General features: G+C 45.5%; 1 protein-coding gene across 1 annotated transcript in view; it reads left to right on the top strand.

Moving 5' to 3' along the window:
* Positions 1–22,414, top strand: part of SLC22A3 (solute carrier family 22 member 3) — a 429,357-nt gene that overhangs the window by 168,781 nt on the left and 238,162 nt on the right. Inside the window, exon 2 of the mRNA XM_063917520.1 lies at positions 4,304–4,407. Coding sequence (XP_063773590.1) covers positions 4,304–4,407 — 104 coding nt within the window. The remainder of the gene's footprint in view (positions 1–4,303; positions 4,408–22,414) is intronic.

The following is a 22,414-nucleotide window of genomic DNA, read 5'->3' on the forward strand; positions in this document are numbered from 1 at the left end:
CTGTGAGTCAGTAGGACTAACCACTGTGCCAACATGCTGCCCATCATCATCCTTGTGTCCATACCTAATTCAAGTATACTGAAGTGTGCCAATGCCAATATCCTCCAGGTGTTTTTTTTTACATAGAGCAGCCATTTCCCCCCCTAAAAACCGCCCCGAAATTGTCGTTTTTTTTTTATGAGTGAATTAGGTGAAGAAGATGAATTTAACCCTATCCAAAATGATTTTAGTTTAAAAAAAATATATAAACATTTTTTTATTTTTTTTATTTTTTGTTAAAGCCGGGACAGCCTCCAGGTACACAGGAGAGTTTGTGGGGGTTAATTTACACTTCCCCAGTGGTTGCTATTGTCTGCAGCCGCTGGAGTGGGGGAATCCTGCCGTGCTGACTGATCAGCAATGATTGGCAGCACGGCAATCAGTAGGGGAGGGTGCAGGGAGGCAGAGGGTCCCACTGGCAGCAGCAGCGGAGGGAAGATTCCCTTCCCTGCCACTGCTAGCATTGTTTATCTGACTGGTCGCATCCTGTGTGACCAGGTCAGATAAAGCACTTGCAGGCATCGTTGCATCTGAATCGACCATGTCAGGCAAGTGGTTAAAGTAAGTTGTGTCTATGGCTTAATATGCACTAGTCCCAGATTTACTGCACAAGGAGAAGGGCTTGCAATTTAATAGCTCCAGGCATAAAAGTACAATGAGTAATGTATTAATGTTCCTGTTTCGTCCGTTATGTGTGTGGACCCGCCTTACCACTGGATCGCGGTGAAGTAGAACCACACATCGGAAAAATGTATGACACCTGCTCATGCTAATGTGGGAGAACGTTAAATCATCCTTCTTGTGATGTCTGCCCTCCCACTATCAGCAGCTCTTACCAGCATCACTGTATGTACAGTTCATGTGTTTACTCTGCATGTCCCAGCGCCCCCCTGTGTCTCCCCCCGGCCGGCAACTCTGGGCATGCTCGAGATCTCACTACTGACGCTAGATCTCTCCCGCAACCCGGATCCAGCAGCTGCCGTGGCTGGGGATGTCGCTGTCCCTGGCTGTGGTGTATGGGCATCGACACCTGCCCATACAGGTGTTGGAACGGTCAGCGCTGCTCACTGTTGGTAAATTGCCCTGCATATTGGCGTGCTATCTTTTAGATAGAAGTGCTGATATAGACAGGGGTGTTATAACTGAGCAAGCACCGCTGCTGTAATACATGGGGGAGAAGTGGTAACAATGCACATAGCGTGTGCTGAAACCACTTCCCCACCATATCGACTTTTAATACATTTATCTCCAAGGCTACAAGCCTTTTTCCTCACGCGGTGAGTATCGAGCCAAATTCCAGTCACTGACAGGAGCCTCCAACTGCCCCCCCCCCACGGGACACTGCAGCCCGCGGGTGGGGCAGTCCCAAAAAACGGGACTGTCCCTCGAAAATCGGGACTGTTGGGAGGTATGCTATGAGGATGGGAGCAACGTGTGTGTAGGTAGGTGAGCGCATTTGGTTGAAACCATGCTTATTTTGACAGCCCCGGGCTTCACAATTTCTGATGGCAGCCCTGAGAGCAGGGCTCTGTGGACAGCACCATCACTGCCCCACGGTCCCTGCATTTGGCTAGCAGGGTGCTATTCGCCAGGATCCCTGCTGAAAATGCTCCAGACAGGCACCCTACAGTCCAGTGGCGTAAGTTCACCACAGTTGCCCGGAGGCAAGATAAATATTGGTGCCCCCCTATTTCCTATATTAAGATAAATATAAGTATGTATGTGTGAGTATATGTGTGTGTGTGTGTGTGTGTGTGTGTGTGTGTGTGTGTGTGTGTGTGTAGAGTGTTCTGAAAGAAATGTATATACTGTATTTATACATATAATTGTCTTTTATTTTAAATCACACATTTCTTAGCAGTCATACCCAGGTTTAGAACCCATGACCTGTTACACTAACAGCAGACACTTTACTGATGGAGTTATTTGCTCCTGTAGAGGAAGCATGAGAATTCTAACTATATGAAGTTATGTGTAATTGTCAGAGAATTATCTTCATATAGTAAAAATTTCTAATATTTCCTATACAGGAGCAAACAGCTTCATCAGTAATGTGTCTGCTTCCAGTGTAATAGGTTGTGGTTTCTAATCCTGGGTGTGATACTTGTAAAATGTGTATATTCAGTGTAATAAAGAGGGTGTGATTTGTAAGGTGCAGGGACCAGTGAGGAAGTCGGCCACTGAAAAGACAGTGACAGCTATCAATTAACTTAATTCAATGGTGTCATAGAATGGGAGAATAGGTGCCCCCCTTCAGAGCAGGAGCCCGGCGGCAGATGACTCTGTTGCCTCCCAGAGTTCTGCCTCTGCTACAGTCTCTGCAGCTCTCTTGAGCATCCTGAGTACTCTATGGACAATGCTGTATTTACAGGTGCCCTGTTATGGCACTGTGGACTGCACACAACCAATAGAGATGATAATGTAGTATTTTGTTAAAAAGTATTTATGTAACTATCATCACAATACGTATTCTAAAAATATTACCACTTGCTTATCTGACACTGGTTGTAGACCTGAACAAGTATAGTTAATCAAACTTATGCCCTTATTTCACTGTGAGTGATACATTTCACCAGCCAATCCGCTCTTAACTGTCATAGGAGCTGATTGGCTGGTGCAATTTATCACTCAAAGTGAAATGTATCACTCATTGATAAATAAGGGCCAAAGTTCTGTGTTTCATACTGAGAGTATCAAAAACAGGTTTCACCATTTCCAACTTCCTCAGGGATGAGAGGGATAACAGTCTCTTAGGGGAAAATGTACTAAGCAGTGAAAAGAGTGGAGAAGTGAGCCAGTGGAGAAGTTGCCCATGGTGCGTATATGTGGCTATGTGTTTATATGTAGCTATGTGTGTGTTTGGCTGTGTTTGTGTGTATATGTGGCTATGTGTGTGTGGCTATTTATGTGTGTGGCTGTGTGCGTATATGTGGCTATTGTGGCATTTCGGGACCGCGGCGGGACCCTTCGTCAGGACATGCAAGTGCCAATAAAGAAAGACCGAATATGTTATTACAGTTATTCTGTCTTGCCTTATTGACACTTGCATGTCCTGAAATGCTGCATAGATGCACTGCTTGTGCTGAACTTTAGTTTATGTGAAATTGACATGTGCCAACATGTCCAACACCATGATGTATTCTATCCCATTTGTCATGGGTAACTTCATGTGATGTTTTTTGGAATATATATCTACAGTATCTAGTCCTGGAGTGCCGTGTTTTGTTTGGTACATGAACTGTTCTTAACTTGATATGATATATATATGGCTAATGCTGCTACTCACCTCTGTAGTGCCACCGGCAGCCACCAGAGTGTGCCTGACAGTGCTCTGTTCGGGACACGGACACACGTACAAAACCTATCTACACTGCATCCCCCACCATATATTGCCCCTATATAAACACTACACCCCATACCCCTCCATATAGTCCCCCACCTACATATGCTGTTTCTGCCATATACCGCATACTCTGCACCCCCTTCTACATATACTATGCTGGAACCCCAGTTTGATTGCCATCCTGGGACTCAGCAACATGTAGCAGCAGTAACTAGAAAACGGATGCAGGAACTACCAGGCGGTCCCACAGCGCTCAGAGCGGAGAACCTGTGTGGGGTGAGCAGTGTGGTGATCGGGAGGAGGAAGGGTCATTGCTGGGGCTGCAAATGATGGGGGTTCACCAGCTCATCTGCTTTATATATACTGCACTCTGGTGGCGGGGCGGGGTTCTGTGCTCACCCCACACACACCCCGCACTGGCCACACCCCAGATCTCTCCAGCCAGCTTATAGTAGCTGCAGGTGTCCTCTACCCCCAGACTGGCCGGGACTGGTGAGCTTACATGTGCCAATACTGGTGACACACACGCTCAGCATGAAGAGCCCTAGCTCACCCTTACCTGCAGGTGGGTGGTTCTCTTAAAGTCACCCTCCTTGCAGCCTGGCTGGAAGGAGGAGGCTGGGTTGCGGGGGGGTGACATAGGCAAGTGGGGCTCAGTGGTTGGAAGAATAGCTCCTCAGATGCGACCGTTATAGGAAAAACCCAGCCTGGCATGGTCACATGTGATGCAACCAAATCAGGCAAGTGATTAGTTTATTCATTTTTACAGCTCATCGCTTAACTGTTGCTCATTGGTATGGGTACACATGTAGCGGGCATAGAGCTGTACATTGAGTATATACTATTTACCATACAATTGATTTCCTTCTCTCATGTTCTCAGACAACATAAATAATGATTATATGCTTTGTTTCCCAATAGTACCACCTCGTATGCGCAGATGCCTGGAAACTTGACTTGACACAAGCGTCTCTCAACCTTGGATTTTTAATAGGGGCTCTGACTTTGGGATATGCTGCAGACAGGTAAAGAATGCTGCATGCGTTTTCCTTCTATTTATCTTGTTTAGTCACAGTCTTGGACAATGATTCATCTGTTTAATGTTGGAATGGAAGTCACGGTCCTTGGCTTGATGAAAGAAAAAAACATGCTGACTTGCTTATTACGGAGCTGTGCTGCAAAAGCACTTCTGTCTATACAGTGGGTTTTCCTATGGTCTGAGACAGACCAAGGAGAATTTCCACTGTAATATGATAAAATAAGTCCAAATAGCTTAGGTGCTATCTTGTGTAAGTTATCCTTAATAAATCAGTCAGTAATGGAATCACCATCCATTAGACATGATATATGTGTGTATACACAAAACTAATAAATTCAGCTTCAGGAATTAACTGTATTGTCATAATTGTATTTCACAATGGGGACATCCTGGGGACACAGCTAATGTCAGAGTCAGGCATAGGCAACCTAGGCAATTGCCTAGGGCATTTGATATGCCTAGGGACATCAGCAGCTTCTGCTGATTAAAACGATATGTGGCATGCCTATATTCTGTGTGTAGCATTTCATATGCAGATACAGCCACAGTCTCATACAGTATATAGGCATGCTGCATATCATTTTAATCAGCAGAAGCTGCTTGTGCATCCTAGCCACATAGCAATGCAAATAAGATGCATTTTCATAAAAAAGGTGCCCGACGTTAGCATTGAGGCAAGATTTATGAGGATACATCTGTATCCAAGCAGAGGCAGAGGTCACAGTGTTAGTGGAAGTGTGAGTGCTGTGTGCGGGTGGGTTGGTTGTGCAGTAGTGTTCGGAATATGTGTAAGGAGCATTATGTGTGTCATGTAAAAATGCATTAATAATGTGCAACATATGTGTAAGGGGCACTATGTGTGTCATTATGTGTATAAGGGCATTAATAATGTGCGGCATATGCGTAAGGGACATTATGTGTAAAAGGGCATTAATAAAAGTTGTCATAATGTGTAAGGCGCATTATGTTTATAAGGACATTAATTATGTGTCTCATATGTGTAAGGGGCATTACTCTGTGGCATTATGTGTATAAAGTGCTCTACTATGTGGCATTGCGTATAGAAAGGGCACTACTGTGTCGTCTAATGTGAATAAAGAGCAATAGGGTATGGTGTAATGTGAATAAGGAGCAATTCAGTGTGATGTAATGTGAATAAGGGGCACTACTGTGAGGAGTAACGTTTATAAGGTAAAGTGATACTACTGTGGGATGTAATATGAATTATGGACACTATCGCATGATCAAATGTGAATAAAGTTGCAGTACTGTGTGGCGTAATTGGAATTGGGGTTACTATTGTGTGGCCATGCCCCTTGCCAGCAAAAACAAACCCCTTTTTGGGCTGAGCGCCAAATGTGCGAACTGTTCCTATTTAAAATATAGGGGGTACAAACACCAAAATAAGGACTGCTATGGGTGAGGGGTGATGGTGCTGGGAAAGAGGTGCAAGGTCAGAGGCGAAACCAGTGGTGGTGCTAGTGGGCACCAGCCAAAATCTTGCCTAGGGCATCATATTGGTTAGGACCGGCTCTGGCTAATGTATATACATTTAGTAAAAGTGTGACAATTTGTATATCTTGGGCACATTTAGTTACAATGCTGTGCTAATAGAATCCAAAATAAGAGGTGAGATCCTGCACAGGAATTGACAACAAATATACTAGAGAGTATACATATGATGAAAGATGAATATAAGTCAAACCAACCATAGAAGAAATACTCAATATTCTGTATCTAGCAGAATGTTAGTTACTCATGACATTGGTGGTGCTCGGACCCTTTTTGGGGACACGCTTTTAGATAAATGTGTGTTTTGAAATCTAACGTTGAATAAATAATTTGATAAAATATTGTAATAACAAGTCTTTATGAGTAGTGAATCATTTTTTCTTAAAACATCTATTTCTGTAAACCCTGATTGCATTTTTGATTGTAACATAGAGGGATACTGTATCGTCTCATCCACTTCTGCTATTTGACATCACCCACTGGATAGTACGAAAAATAGTTACAGTGGTCACTGGAGGTTCTGTATGAGAGTTAGATGGTCTCTGTAGTCATGTGACAGTGCAGAGACAAAATTCACCCAGTACACCCCTGCGTTCCATTTAGAAATAAGTTGTGTATGGTACCTGTATTTCTGGAGGCAGCTAGACAGGGAAGTATGCAGCGGTGCTAGGAATGAGATTCCCATGTGTTTCCCAGGGACCCGGAAGTAAGTCACAACTCATAGCATTGAGACTTGTTAATACCATATTTTATTGGATTATTTATTAAAAGTTATATCTTAAAACACACATTTATCTATAAACGTGCCCCCAACAAGAGTCTCTTTTTTTTTTTTTTACAATAAGAACAAAATATAAATATGCAGTGGTAACTGAATCACCAGGTGGGTAATGAGCATGGTAAAATGTACTGATTACAATGTTTGCTAGCTATTTATGCAACTACGACTACAACTTACATTTCCTACTATGTTTACAATATAATTAAGGATAAAATGACACAATTTGTAACGTAGCAAATGGAATGGAGCGCTTGTGAATGTGATGTTACTGTAATGTATCTAAAATGTATGTAAATTGTGTCTAAACGCAATACCTGGAAAAAAGGTGGGTTCGTTTTGATACACAATGTTTCAAGCTCTTTTGACTGTATTATTGTAAGTCCGAATACTAAGGCATGGGGCTTCCGATGTTTGGTCGGCTGGGACGCCCGCATAGTAGTGCAGCGTGTAAACTAACTTTCCTTAATTTGTAACATATCAACATGCCTCAATACGTGAATAAAAGCCGACATTAGCATACAAATATAGATTCAGATACAGAGAAGTGCAAATAGATCAGCTGAGCAAATTATGGCAATTCCTCTTTCTAATCAAAGGAGCACCTATCCTTATACATTATTGATGCAGTTGCGCCAAACTGCCACTCTCTGTGCAACATGTCCCATGTGACTTCCAGCATCTGGCATGTTTTTTTTCCCACATCTTTTTATCTGAAAACTCCATTTTAGTCACAATGCAATGCCACTAGGATGCATCGGGAGACTGATCTGATTAATATGATATGCTACACTTGTATATCAGTGTGAGACTGAGTCTGAATCAGTATACGAAGTGCTATGATGCACCAGCCATGGCATTTTTCCATGGCAAGGTCCATCTTGGTAAGTGTACAAACTTAATTGCACATTGGGCCTAATTCAGCATAGATCATAGATGTGCGAAAAGATTGCACATCTATGATCCATTACTCTGACGCCCAGCACAGGGCAAGTCTGCCCCGCATGCCGGATCCAGCCCCCTGCAAACAGCGAAATGCACTGTGGCATTTAGGGTAGCCCTCTGCCTACGCAGCCTAGCTAATTGGACACCGTTCCGCCGTCCCTCCCATGAGTCGCAGTGTCCCGCGGGCTGGGGGGGGGGGGGCAGATTGGGAGAGTCAGTGATCACCTGTGCTCTGCAAAGCAGCCAGTGATCACTGAATAGATGCCGTGCGCCTGTGCACAGCATCAATCAGTGCGGGGAGGGTTAGCTGGGGCTACCCAGCTGCTCAGGGTGTGCTGGGCACGCCCCCAAATTAATGAAAACAGGATGTCGCTGCACTAGACCACACCCACTCGTTCAGAGGCCACACCCCCTTTTCACGTGGGCACGCCTACGTCGCGGCAAGTCCTTCATCACTGGAATGAAAAGCTGGGAGGTATGCTAACAAAATCATCAGATGGTGTCAGCCGATAGTAGGTTATGAACTACTACTCCACATTATCTTTACCTGACGGCCAATGGCAGCCCAACAGGCAGGCATGTGCATTCAGCTGGCCTGGTCCGAACCAGATATTACTATTTACAGTGCATCCGGAAAGTATTCACAGCACTTCATTTTTTCCACATTTTGTTATTTTACAGCCTTATTCCAAACTGGAATAAATTAATTTTTTCCCTCAAAATTCTACACACAAAACCCCATAATGACAACGTGAAAAAAGTGTTTTTTGAGATTTTTGCTAATTTATTACAAATAAAAAACTAAGAAATCACATGTACATAAGTATTCATAGCCTTTGCTCAATACTTTGTTGATGCACCATTGGCAGCAATTACAGCCTCAAGTCTTTTTGAATATGATGCCACACGCTTGGCACACCTATCTTTAGCCAGTTTCCCCCATTCCTCTTTGCAGGATCGGAAGCGTGCGGCATTTATCTTTCCCTCTATCCTGACTAGTCTCCCAGTTCCTGAAAAACATCCCCACAGCATAATGCTGCCACCACCATGCTTCACTGTAGGGATGGTATTGGCCTGGTGATGAGCAGTGCCTGGTTTCCTTCAAACATGACACCTGGCATTCACGCCAAAGAGTTCAATCGTCTCATCAGACCAGAGAATTTTGTTTCTCATGTTCTGAGAGTCCTTCAGGTGCATTTTGGCAAACTCCAGGCGGGCTGTCATGTGATTTTTTACTAAGGAGTGGTTTCTGGCCTCTCTACCATACAGGTCTGGTGGATTGCTGCAGAGATGGTTGTCCTTCTGGGAGGTTCTCCTCTCTCCACAGGGGAATGCTGTAGCTCTGACTGAGTGACCATCGGGTTCTTTCTTACCTCCCTGACTAGGGCCCTTCTCCCCTGATCGCTCAGTTTGGACGGCTGGCCAGCTCTAGGAAGAGTCCTGGTGGTTCCGAACTTCTTCCATTTACGGATGATGGAGGCCACTGTGCACATTGAGACCTTCAAAGCAGCAGATATTTTTCTGTACCCTTCCCCAGATTTGTTCCTCGAGACAATCCTGTCTCGGAGTTCTACAGACAATTCCTTTGACTTCATGCTTGGTTTGTGCTCAGACCTGCACTGTCAAGTGTGGGACCTCATATAGACAGGTGTGTGCCTTTCCAAATCATGTCCAATCATCTGAGTTTACCACAGGTGGACTCCAATTAAGCTGCTGGAACATCTCAATTATGATCAGTGGAAACAGGATGCACCTGAGCTCAATTCTGAGCTTCATGGCAAAGGCTGTGAATACTTATGTACATGTGATTTCTTAGTTTTTTTTAATTTAGAATAAATTTGCAGAAATCTCAAAAAACTTTTTTCACGTTGTCACTATGGGGTATTGTGTGTAGAATTTTGAGGGAAAAATTAATTTATTTCGTTTTGGAATGAGGCCGTCACATAAAATGTGGAAAAAGTGAAGTGCTGTGAATACTTTCCGGATTCACTGTAAGACTCCGATTCCTGACTTGGATTCTGGTTCCATTCTGTCAGTACTGTGCTGCTTTGAGTTCCAGGGGTTGCCTAGCTTCTGGAGTGGGTCTCTGGTCTGACTGGTCTTTATTGATCATTAGGTGAGATGCCGCCCGGTGTCCTGGTTCTATTTCAGTATCCTTGCATATCACCAGTACATGGGTTCTGTGTGACATTGTGTGCCTAATATACTGTATAACTGGTTTAGTATAATGGGTTAGGGAGCATGAGCTGGTGGTTATGTTGGATCACCAAAGTTGCAGGACTAAATAATTCTCCAGAAAGAAAGACTACCAACTGGAGCAAATGTGTGTGATTTGCAACATGTAAGTCTAAGGGCGAGAGGATGAAAGTGCACAAAGAATGACTCATTCTTGATAAATCCTGACTTTTCATCAGACATGTCAAATAGGACTATTCCATTCAAAATAAACAACACTAAACAATTTGTAGGTGATAAAACAGCAGAGGGCTTTTATGTTTTTTTTAATAAAAAAATAATTTTGAACTCAGGTGCTTTACACAGACAGCCAGTTGAGTTTTTCAGTGCAATAACTTTTCCTAAATTACCCACAAACTTCATTAAAATTCTTAATGCCCCTGTAAGAATACTGGGTATATGTTTTGTTCTTTTGTCACTGAGTAAGCACTAACTGGTCAGCCCTGTGGCAGCCTTCGGGTTAACCAGTTCATCTATGGTTTCAGATTCACTTATACCCCTTTAACATCGCACAAATAACCCGGTATCGACACGGCATATTGCCGTGTCGAAACGGGTCAGTGTGCGATGTGAAAGGTCCGTTGCCGATTTAGCGGGTCGCATGACCCGGTTATTCAACCCTGTAAAAAAGAAGGGTTTTACCCGGGTTGATTACCGGGTCAGGTGCGGTGTGAATGGGAGCCGTGTCGATGCGACACGGTTCCCATTCACAGCATAGGCAGAGGCGGCGCAGGAGATGAGCTCATCTCCCGGCGCCGCCTCCACCCCCGCCCCTGCTGCTGCACCCCCTCCGTTGCTATGGCAACCGACCAGGTATATTGCCGGGTCGGAAAGCCAGCCACAGAGCGCAAATGCCGGATCCCACCCGGTAAGTACACGTTTGTCTTACCGGGTAGGATCCGGCATTTGCGATCTGAATGCGGTATTAGTCAAACAACTATAAAAGTGCAAGGGTATTTTATATTAATATGTAGAAGCACAGGTTACACGTAGCACAGGTAATAAAATGTCTGCATGGGTAACAAAAAATCTACCCAAAAGACTAAGGGGTCTATTTACTAAGCCTTGGCTGGAGATAAAGTCGACAGAGATAAAGTACCAGCCAATCAGCTCCTAAATGCCATGCCAGAGACTGTTTAGGAGCTGATTGGCTGGTACTCTATCTCCATCCACTTTATCGCCATCCAAGGCTTAGTAAATAGACCCCTAAAAAGACAAAAACTACATGAAATGGGCTACAGGACTATAGACATTTATTAACTTAAAGAACTGACCCAATTCTGAGCCACACCATTCACTCTTCTGCAAGGCAAGGACTGCAGGAACCAAGTCCACTGTCCCCCTACTTTCAGAATAAACACAAGGTTAACAAGATTACAGAGACTTTAAGATCCAACCACAGTCATGATTCTAGACCAGCTCAAAAGGAGCTGTTCCTCTTTTTAGTACTGTCTCAAAGTAGAACACTTAACTGACAAATTATTTTAGTCAAGATTTCACCATTGGTTTTGGTGCCCGAATACCGGACACTGGCTGCTTAGCAAAGTCACCAGATCGCAGCATGCATCCTGCAATGAGGTGCTCAAGGAAGTCTAGCTGGTTTGTTGCAGAACAGTGGGCACCCATAAGTTTGGTTATAAAACATAATGAACAGTCTCTTTTTCTTTGACCTGTTGTGGTTGAAATCCAATATATGGCAACATCCATTCATCTTAGCCATTGAGGCTTTTTTCGATGAATGGACGTTGCCATATATCGGACTTCAATCTTAATTGTCAAAATACCTCTGAAGAAGTCTTTGATACGAAACGCAATTCACACTCTTCATGTCGCTGTATTTGTGACTTCCACCCAGAGCTCACACCTTTCTTAAGGTGAGGGTGGTTTATAGTTCGAACTACTGTACTCTGACATGTAAAATTATGTTTTGGTGTTCAGACAATACTTATGTCATGTATTGTTTTAAAAAAAAAATGGGAAAAACATTGTAAAAATAAATATAAATGTCTGATTATTTTCTTGGGTGATATTTTTGGTGAGAGGGTTAATTTCAGGGTGTCTCGCAATTGACCCATTTAGGAAAGACCCTTGGCACACTGGATATTAAGAGTGCTCCATTGAGGCAAACATCTCTACAAATATATTTTAAACTGTTATTTACAGTATTGCATATACTAGCGCACTGGCATATTGTTTGTGATTGTGTGTTTTGTAAGGTTCCTACTAACAGGGGTTTCATCCCAAGTGCTGCTATATATATATATATATATATATATATATATATATCCAACGGTTCCTAGCATGCAGCGGCACTCAGGGACTGACTCATGGATAATTTAAAGCAAACAGTGTTTAATCCATGTTAAAAACAAAACAGTTCCATCCAACGTTTCGGGGCGCGAGCACCCCTTTGTCAAGGAGAACAAGTGAGAAGTGAATAATGTGACAAAAACGATTACCTTTATGTGTGACGAAGTCCCGCCTGCGGGAGGTGCGGCAATCAATCAGAGGAAGACGTGAACTTACTTCCCTGTGTGTGATCAGGTGACGTCATTACCCTGCGCCGGTCACATGGTCCGACGTCGCGGCGTGGAACGTCCGTGTTCCCCTGGCAACAACTTACGCCAACGCTGTCCTGTCGGGCAGCTGTTCTTGTAGTCATGGCAACCCAGGGTGTTTCGGGTAATCCAGTCGCGGCGGCCCAGGATCGGCACTGTGAAAATACGTGAAGCTAGTGCAATGCTATTGTGATTTAAAATCAATATAAAGTGCAGCATAAATCAATGATACAGTTGTGTCACCGGGCAGTTAAAGTGCTATAGTATTTGTTATAATCACAATATATATAAGACTAGATCACCGCTGCACTGTAAACAAACACTATATGTAACTTCAAATATAATGCAGTAATCAGGGTCCACGTAGATGGTGTCTGTAATTGACAGACTACCAATCTATAGTGTCATCTGGTTCTGCAGGCATATACATGAAAGCAATAATACGTGATAAAGTTAATGTACATTAATATCTGTAGCACCATAAAACAACTTCTCAAAACACGCTCCATTGAATTTTATCATTAAGTCCTTTGGGCTTGATGGTTGACAAATAATACATCCATCTGGCTTCAAGTCTTAACAGGTCTCCAGCTCTATCTCCACCCCTTAGACTCTTTGGGCAATGATCAATAATCTGGAACCTCAGATCACTCATGGAATGGCCGTGTTCAGCATAGTGGCGAGCTACTGGTTGTTCCGACGGTTTACCTGCTAGTGCAGACTTGACAGCTGATCTATGTAATGCGAGACGTTCACGAGCACTGCGAATAGTTTTGCCCACGTATTGTAAATTACAGGGGCACGTGATTAGATATATTACAAAAGTGCTCGTGCAGGTAAGTACATGTCTAATGCTGTATGATCTGCCCGTGAGCAAGATTTGAATGTGGACCCGGCGGTCATGGACTTACATGTTTCACATCCCAGACACTTGTAGCATCCTGAGGGTCTGGATAAGAATGTGGTGGACGTGGAATTTCCAAACCCTGTGATATCCGTATGAACAATTTGATCTTTAATGCTCTTGCCTCTAGTGTGGCACACCATTGGTCTCTTCTTATGCAACGAGGGTAAAGATTTATCGGTTGCTATGATGGGCCACAGCCCTCGTAAGGCCCTCGGTACTACAGGACTGGCCCTGTTGTATCTTGTGACGAATGGCATAATCTGAGAGTCTTTCTTAGTTTTTTGGACCAATAGGTCCTCTCTGCGCAACCGTGCTACTTCCTGTTGGCATGCCTGGAGCGTCTTGTAGTCGTACCCCCTTTCAATAAAGCGTGCAGATACTTTTGTCAATGCGCCTTCCACTTTGGAGGGGTCGCTGGTGATTCTCGCCGCCCTGATGAGTTGGGATTTGGGTAAGCCTTTCTTTAAGGCACCAGGGTGGTGACTGTTGTATTTGAGCAATGTATTCCTGTCGGTGGGCTTATAGAATACTTCCGTTGTTAGTTTATTATTGTCGATGGATACCCTCACGTCCAGGTAGTTTAATGTAGCTCGATCACTGGTTGCTGTAACTTTAATGGGAGAGTCCCTATCATTGATATGAGCAATTAGTGTGTCAAAACTAGATTGGCCGCCGGTCCATAAAATAAATATGTCATCTATATACCTTGAATAATATAAAATGTGCTGGGAAATATTAGGCTCATTAAAAAATATTGACTGTTCCTCCTGCAACATAAAGGTATTAGCAAATGACGGCGACACATTGCTGCCCATCGCACACCCACTGGTTTGGCGGTAAAATTTACCGTCGAACAAAAAGTAATTTCTTGTGAGGGTCAATTCTAACAGTGTAAGAAATAGATCCAGATCCAGCGAATCCATACCTACATAAGATAAGAATTCCCTCATGGCTCTGAGGCCTGCGGACTGGGGTATGCTAGTATATAGGCTACAGATGTCAATGGTACAGATTAAAGTGTCAGCAGGGATGTCTGGTAGCGCCATAAGTTGATTCAAAAACATGGTGGTGTCCTTGATAATTCTGGGTTGTTGACCAATTAATGGTTGCAGTATGCTGTCTAGAAAAGTTGAAATTGGTTGATAAAGTGACTTATGTGCGGAAATAATAGGCCTTCCTGGAGGCTTTTTTGTGTCCTTATGTATTTTGGGCACTGTGAACAAGACCGGTACAACAGGGAATTCTTGTTTAAGAGCCATACACAGATTCTTGGAAATCTTCCCAGTTTTTACTGCTAAATCCAGGATGGTGTCAATCTCCTGTTTAAACTCACTGGTAGGGTCATGGGTTAATTCTTGATAAACTAGTTGGTCCGAAAGTTGTCTGTATATTTCAGACTTGTAGTCTGTCAGATTCATTATGACAATACCGCCCCCTTTATCAGCGGGGCGGATAACTATGTCTCTACAAGAACCCAGCTGCTTCAGTGCTCTAAATTCGGATTTGGATAGGTTGTAATGTGCCACTGGTGGTGTGGCTGTGTATCTAATTACCGAATCGTCTACCAGTCTAATAAACGATTTGATAGAAGCATTCGTCGAAGTAGGATCAAACTGGGATTTACGCATGGAACTGATGTATGTTTGATGGGGATCCGGACTGGTTGAAGGAGTATGTTGTTGAAAGAATTCCTGTAGCCGAAGTTTCCGTGCGAACTTATGAAGTTCGATTTGCCAGCCTAGTTCATCAAATTTGTTGGTCGGCACGAAGGATAATCCATTGTTAAGTAATTTGATTTCCACATCACTGAGCTGCCGGTCGGATAGGTTGTAAATTAAGCTTTCTTTTTTGTTGTTGAAGCATTTTTGGATCCTTGTGTTTTGCTGGCCCCTGCGGGTGGGCGTCCTCTTGCTCTTGTGCCTGCCGCGGTGGCAGGGGAGGTCCCTAAAGGGACACTTGATGTTTCAGGAGGCCCTTCTGAGTCGCCCATAGCAAACTCACTATCACTGTTTGAAGTTATAAGATCATTATTGCGATCTTCACGGCGTTTACGCCAGCTGTGTTTGGACCTGAAGTTGTAAGGCCTGTGGTTGCCCGGGTCTCCACCAGAGAGCCAACGGTAGACCCTATTGGTCTCATAGTCTTCTTTGACGGTTAGTTGTTTCCCCCGTTTGAATTTTATAAGCTCACTTTTATATTTGTTAACTTGCAATTGTAGTTTTTGGATCATGTTTTGGTTGGTGTCCATTTTTTTTTTAAATTCAATGTTTTTTATTGAAGTTTTTCAATTTTGCTTTAACACTTCACACAAACAGCACACATAAAACTACCACACACAATATGTGCAGAGACAAGGGTACATGTATACATCATATAATATGTCTAATAGGTATTACTTCTCATACCTCTTATAATCGCAGAGCAACGGTGTCCTGGGTCAACACATCCTAAACAAAACACTTCCATTATATTCATATGCATAACAGAATTGGCACATTATGTTACATATATCATAGCAGAGCAAGACCGGCCGCGGGGGTGTCCCCCTCCCACAGAGCCCCATACCGATACACGGGAAGGAATCCAGATCTACTCATTCCCTATCCTTGTAGTATTTAGAGTCCAACCACCTGCCCCATATTGTGGACCATTTCCTCTCCACTTTCCTAGCCAGAAACACAAATTTTTCGTGTGCTATTGTTTCGTTGACCAGGGATATCCACGTCCTAGATGCCGGGGCCTCACCAGCCAGCCATAGACGGGCAATACAAACCCTAGCTAAGGCGCATAAATTAATAACATATCTCCTACTAGGCGGATCCAAAGCTTCCTCATCCACAATCAGCAGTGTACAGAGCGCAGGAGTACATACGAAGGATGGAATACCTGTATCACACAGGATACGTATAACAGCCGTCCAAAACAAAGACACACCAGGGCATAACCACAGTAGATGCCAAAAATCTGCATCCACAGCTCCACACCTAGGGCATTGCGAGCTGTGGGAACCCCCAATATGCGCTAATCTCACCGGGGTCATATACACCCTGTGCAGAATGTAAAGTTGTATTTGCTGGTATCTAACAGAGGAAGTGGAGATCCGATGGGCTCCCATAGCAGTATTCCATGCATCGTCCGATAGCATACCCACATCTGTCTCCCATTTACCCCGAAGAGCCGTAAGGGGGTCATTGTGATGCATTTGCAGGATACGACCATATATTCTAGAGACTAAATGTCCCGAATCTAGCGTTTGCAGCATTAATTTAACCGGGGAGTCAGCCAGGACTGGAGGGCCATTTGGGAACAGGGCCGCCAGCGCGTGTCTTAACTGTAGGAAATGAAAGAAGAACCTTGAAGGGATGTTGTGTGCGTGCTGCAGTTGTTGGAATGAGTTAAGAATCCCATCACTGTATAAATGGCCCAAGGATGATACTCCCCATTTTCCCCAAATTTTCCGGACCTGAAGATGACACAGTTCTGGCAACCCATATATGTTATCCAGTGGGGTATCAGGATCAATGCCATGACCCCGCATCACAGAGTGCACCATTTTCCATATTAGTAGGGATTGCTTAATAAGTGGCAATGTGGACATTTTAATGTTACCACAAAGAAGTAGTTGCAGTGGGGAGCCCCCCGGGTAATCATGGTGCAACATCAGCGAGTGCAGAGCCATGGCATCGAGGTCACCAACCCACTCCCAGACATGCGCCAGTTGCGCCGCATAATAGTAGAAACGGAAGTTGGGGAGGGCCAGACCCCCCATTTCTCGTGATCTGGTCATGGTATCTAGTCGTAAACGTGCTCGTTTACTGGCCCATACCAGGGAGGAAAGCAACCCATCTATTTGTTTGAAAATCTTCTGTGGAATATAGACAGGAGATTGCTGCAAGACATAGAGAAGTTTGGGCTGGAAGACCATTTTAACCATATTAACCCTCCCCGTGACCGTCAAAGGCAACTTACCCCATGTCTGCACTCGGTCGCGGAGATACGTTATTTGAGGGGTAATATTAAGAGAAGAAAATTTTTGAGGGTCATTAGACACCCAGATACCCAAATATTTGAAGGATTCCACCCACCTTAATGGAAGAGCCACCAACGGGGAGACAGGGACTTCGCCTCTAAGTGGGATAATAAAGGATTTCTCCCAGTTAATCAGGAGACCAGAGTATCGCCCGAACTCAACCATAATTTCCAAGATCCTAGGCATAGACTCAGCATAGCGATCCACAAACATCAGAACGTCATCAGCATATAGGGCCACCCTGTCCTCCCGAGCGCCCACTTTAAGTCCATAGATCCCTGCATCTGCCCTCAGAAGACACGCAAGGGGCTCGATGGCCATAGCAAACAGGGTAGGGGACAAGGGACAACCCTGTCGCGTGCCTCTAGATAAGGGAAAAGAGTGAGATACGAAACCATTAACCGCCACCCTTGCCGAGGGAGACGAATACATCAGCCGAACATATTTAATAAAATTCGGGCCAATACCAAATCTACGCATAACTTCCCATAAATATTCCCACTCCACAGAGTCAAAAGCCTTAGCGGCATCCAATGACACGATTATGGAGGAGGAAGGGTCCACCCGTGGGATTTGTAGGTGGGTAAACAGACGTCTGAGATTAATAGAGGTCGATTTATTGGGCATAAATCCCGTCTGATCCGGGTGTATAATATGAGAAATAACTGTATTTAATCTGCTAGCCAGCACCTTAGCCAAAATTTTAATGTCAGTAGGTAGGAGGGATATAGGGCGGTAGGACTCCACTTTCCTGAGATCCTTATCAGGCTTAGGGAGAACCACAATCACTGCCTCCGCCATAGATGGGGGAAGAGACTTCTGTGTAAAAATCTGGCCATATAACTCAAGTAGGCGCGGGACAAAAAAATCCAGGTTATGCTTATAGACCTCAGAGGGTATTCCATCTAAGCCCGGGGCTTTACCACTAGGGGAGGCCTCAATCGCTGCCCTAACTTCATCGGGGGAAATAGGTGCCTCTAGAAGGTCACAAGCCTCACTGGATAGGGTGGGGAAGCAGACCCCGTCTAAATAATCGTTCAATTGTGTTGAGGTACAATCCATTTTAGATTTATACAGGTGGCTATAGAAGGATACAAATTCAGCCGTCATTTGTGAAGTCTGGGTCAGGTGAACACCTTCAGCGCTCACAATCTCCACCACTACACTAGTAGGTCTGTCCCCCCGAGCCAAAGAGGCCAGATATGTCCCCGGCCTGTCCCCAGTAGCGTAAAAGGAATGGGATGAGAAGAGGAGTCTATGCTGAGTCTTTTCCATTAGGTAATCTCTCCATTCCTTCTGAGCCGACAGCCAGGCTGCCTTGGAGCTGTCCAAAGAATCCTGCAAGTATTGCAACTCCGCTGCGACACTCCGGACCTCCAACTCAGCCTCCCTTCTCTTATAGAAGGATTTCAAATCAGACACCCGTTTAATCAAACTCCCCCGTAAAAAGGCCTTAAATGTGTCCCATAAATTAGAGATAGCCTGGTCGGCACTATTCAGCTCAAAGAATTCCCGCCATGCGGCCACCAGATCAGAGCCGTCCCCCATGTGAACAAGCCAAAATGGGTTAAATTTCCACACAGTTTGGCCCCTATCGCAATTAAAGTCTAAATTAAAGGTTAAAGGGGAGTGGTCTGATATACCCCTAGTCTCATATCTAATATTACCAACGCGGGGAACCATGTCGCTCGAGAGGAGGGCCAGGTCAATCCTAGAGAACGAGGAGTGAGAGTGTGAAAAACACGAGTATTGTTTGAGAAAAGGATATCTCAGTCTCCACGGATCAACCAGGCCCAGCCCCGACACCACATTTGCAAAACCGGATCTCCCAGGACATGCAGCAGACGGAGACATAGAGAGCCTATCCTTTACCACATCTAGCACATTATTGAAATCCCCGAGGCAGATGACAGACATCCCAGGGGATGATGCCATGAACCCAGCAACCTTCTTAAGAACATCGGGGGAGTATGGAGGGGGCACATAAACAGCTAGCAGGAGGACAGGGACGTAAAACAATCTACATTTCAAAAACACATATCTCCCCCAGGGGTCCGTTTGTATAGATTCCATTACAAAGGGGACGGTCCGCTTAATAAGGACCGAAACCCCACGTGAGGCAGACGTGTGCATAGAGTGGTATGCCCATCCCACCCAGGGTCTCTTCAATGAAAGAATCTTACTCCCCACCAAGTGTGTTTCCATAAGGCAGACAATATCAGCGGCATAGTGTTTGATCTGTCGGAGTACGAGAGACCTCTTAATTTTATCATTGAGCCCTCTCACATTCCACGATAACACCTTAAGTCCTGCCATAGTACACCAAAAGTATAATAGGTGCATCACCCCGCGGCCAGCCAGCCCCGCCACGTACAGATTCAGTAACCAGACACCGTTGCTTATATTGCACAGTAACAATCCATGTACTTTTACAACATACATTTCCCCTTAAAAACCAAATATAACCTAACATCCTCCCCCGCCCCCCTCCCCGTATACCACCCCCAACATGCAGCATACTTGGATCCCAAAACTGAGTGAGCATACCTAAAAAAAAACTAAACCAAACTTTGTCGCACCATCGACCAGTGCAACTACTCCTTAATGGGGGCCAAGAATGTAATGACTCTTGGGAATGGAGAACAACTAGAAAAAGGGAAAATTAGGAGGTAGCTCTCAGCCACCAACCATTCCCCCCTCTAAAACAAAAACAGATGAGGGGGGATCATAAAGACCCGCCCCCTAGGTCCATCTAGCATCCAAATAAAACCTACTCGGATATCATGAAACCACCCAAATCAGGCCAAATATATAGCATTCCCCTCCCCCCCCTGCTCACATCCCGCAACCTATCACCTCACAGTAAATAGCACACATAAGTAACCCAAACAGGATGAGTAAAAACAAAAAATACAAAAAAAAAGGACCGGAGAAAGTCAGCCTCCAAAGACAGCCGGAGATTCACGGATCTGCAAGGGCACGCCTCGCCGGGAATCGTCTGTCCAGCCACACCATGGCCTCACGAGGAGTTGTGAAAAACTTTGTTTCCCCATCAGCCACCACCCGCAGCCTAGACGGGAAGAGCATGGCATATGGCAGGTCAAGTTCACGTAGCCTCCTTTTGACAGGCAGAAACTGAGCCCTTTCTTTTTGTACATCCACCGCAAAATCCGGAAATACTGATATAGGCAACCCATTCCATTTCAAAGGGCCCTTGGTACGAGCCAGCCTCAACACTGTGTCCCGGTCTCGGAAGTGGAGGAACTTAGCAATGAAGGTGCGGGGTGGAGTCCCCGGAGGCAGCGGGCGCATTGGAACTCTATGGGCCCGTTCAACAGTAAAGTAAGGCGAAAAATCCTCAGATCCAAAGGCATCCCGGAGCCATTTTACAAGAAACTCTTCGGGAGCGGAGCCTTCTTCCTTCTCGGGCAGGCCAATGAAACGTGAGCTTTTTTCGCACGTCAGTCATCTGAGATTCCAGAGCATCAGTACGACGACCCAGCGGGCCGACAGAATCTTCAACATTGGATATACGGGTCTCCGCTTCTCCCACTCTCTCTCTCACCCGCTGGAGGTCCTGATGAATAATAGAGAGATCAGACTGCACTTGCCCGATTTTATCAGCCAGACGCACCTCGCTGGCAGTCACCGCATCCAAAACTCTCTGTAGTGCGGCATCCGGAGGGTCAGAAGAGGCAGAACTGTATGCAGGAGAAGGGGGCGATGCCTCAGATCTTGCAGTCTCCCCCCTCCGTTGCTGAGGGCCCCGGTCTCGAACAAACTTATCCATCGCTCCCGCCGCCGCGCCAGTCTGGCGACCCTTCACCATTTTGGACAGCACGGTGTCGTTCCCTCCCGTTAGCAGGATATATCAAAGCAAATACAGGCAGAGGGGGGCGCTCACCCCAACACCCCACGGGCCCGGCAACGGGTGCAAGCCAATATATAGATATGTATAAATAGCCGGCAGGACCAAGGTCTCCAGGTATAATGCAAAGTGTCCGCCTAATACAGCAGGGATGCAGGGACTGTCACCCCCAAACAGAGCCGCGGGACGCAGAGGATCAGCACCCCAGCAGCAGCCTCCAGATTTGGCAGGGAGGCTCGCACCACCGATAATACAAGCAGGGACAGCAAGCCCGAGGATTAAAACAGGAGGGGGAAGAGGATTATATGCAGCCCAATAGTCCCTCAGCCAGTGTAAATGAGGTTCCAGTGGTTAATCCCCCGTACAGTATAGAAAGTGCACCACCTGCACTTGGGTCCCAGAATAGAAGGGGATATAAAAGGGGATATAAAATGGGTCCAAAAAACGGCTGCCAGGTCAGGCATCCAGCGATGTGTGTAAGGTGGCCACACACCCCTCCAGGCTTCACCACGAGCAGGGGCAGACAGTGCAGTCCCGCGGGTGTAGGTGAGCCCCGGCCGCGGTCAGCGGAAGACAGCGGGAGCCGCACTTCCGGTATCGCGGACAGCACGAGCCTGCGGCAGAGGAGACGATGCAGGGAGCTCCACGCAAGGCTCCCCCGGACACCACAGGAGGCTTGCTGGGCGGCAGAGGAGAGCTCTCGGCACTCAGGTGCTCCGGACGGCCGCAGCGGGCGGCGGTGGTGATCAGGAGCCGAACTTCCGGCAGCAGCACGTGGAAACCGTTCCCCACTCCGGCCCAGCACAGATCAGGGTCCACAGGTATTCAGGGCTCCCGGTCCTCCGGAGACGGCGGCAGGAAACCCAAACCCACTCCAGGGGGGGCAGGGGGTATTCAGACACCGATGGCCCCAGTGTTAGACCCAGGGGGGAGTACAGGATATTGCTGCAGGATTTAGTGGCTGGAGAGCTGCACGATGCTAGTGCTACTCCATGCCCGTCCAAGCCACGCCCCGGTTGGTGTCCATTTTTAACGCATCCTTGTGAATTGTTTCTAATTGCATTATTTTTTCACGGGTAACCTTAAGTTCCCGGCCTGCCTCTTCCACAACCAACAACATTAAATCCATACTACATTTGTTCAAAATGCCTATCCAACGG

Source organism: Pseudophryne corroboree, chromosome 4 (assembly GCF_028390025.1).
Source record: "Pseudophryne corroboree isolate aPseCor3 chromosome 4, aPseCor3.hap2, whole genome shotgun sequence".
Taxonomy (NCBI): Eukaryota; Metazoa; Chordata; class Amphibia; order Anura; family Myobatrachidae; genus Pseudophryne; species Pseudophryne corroboree.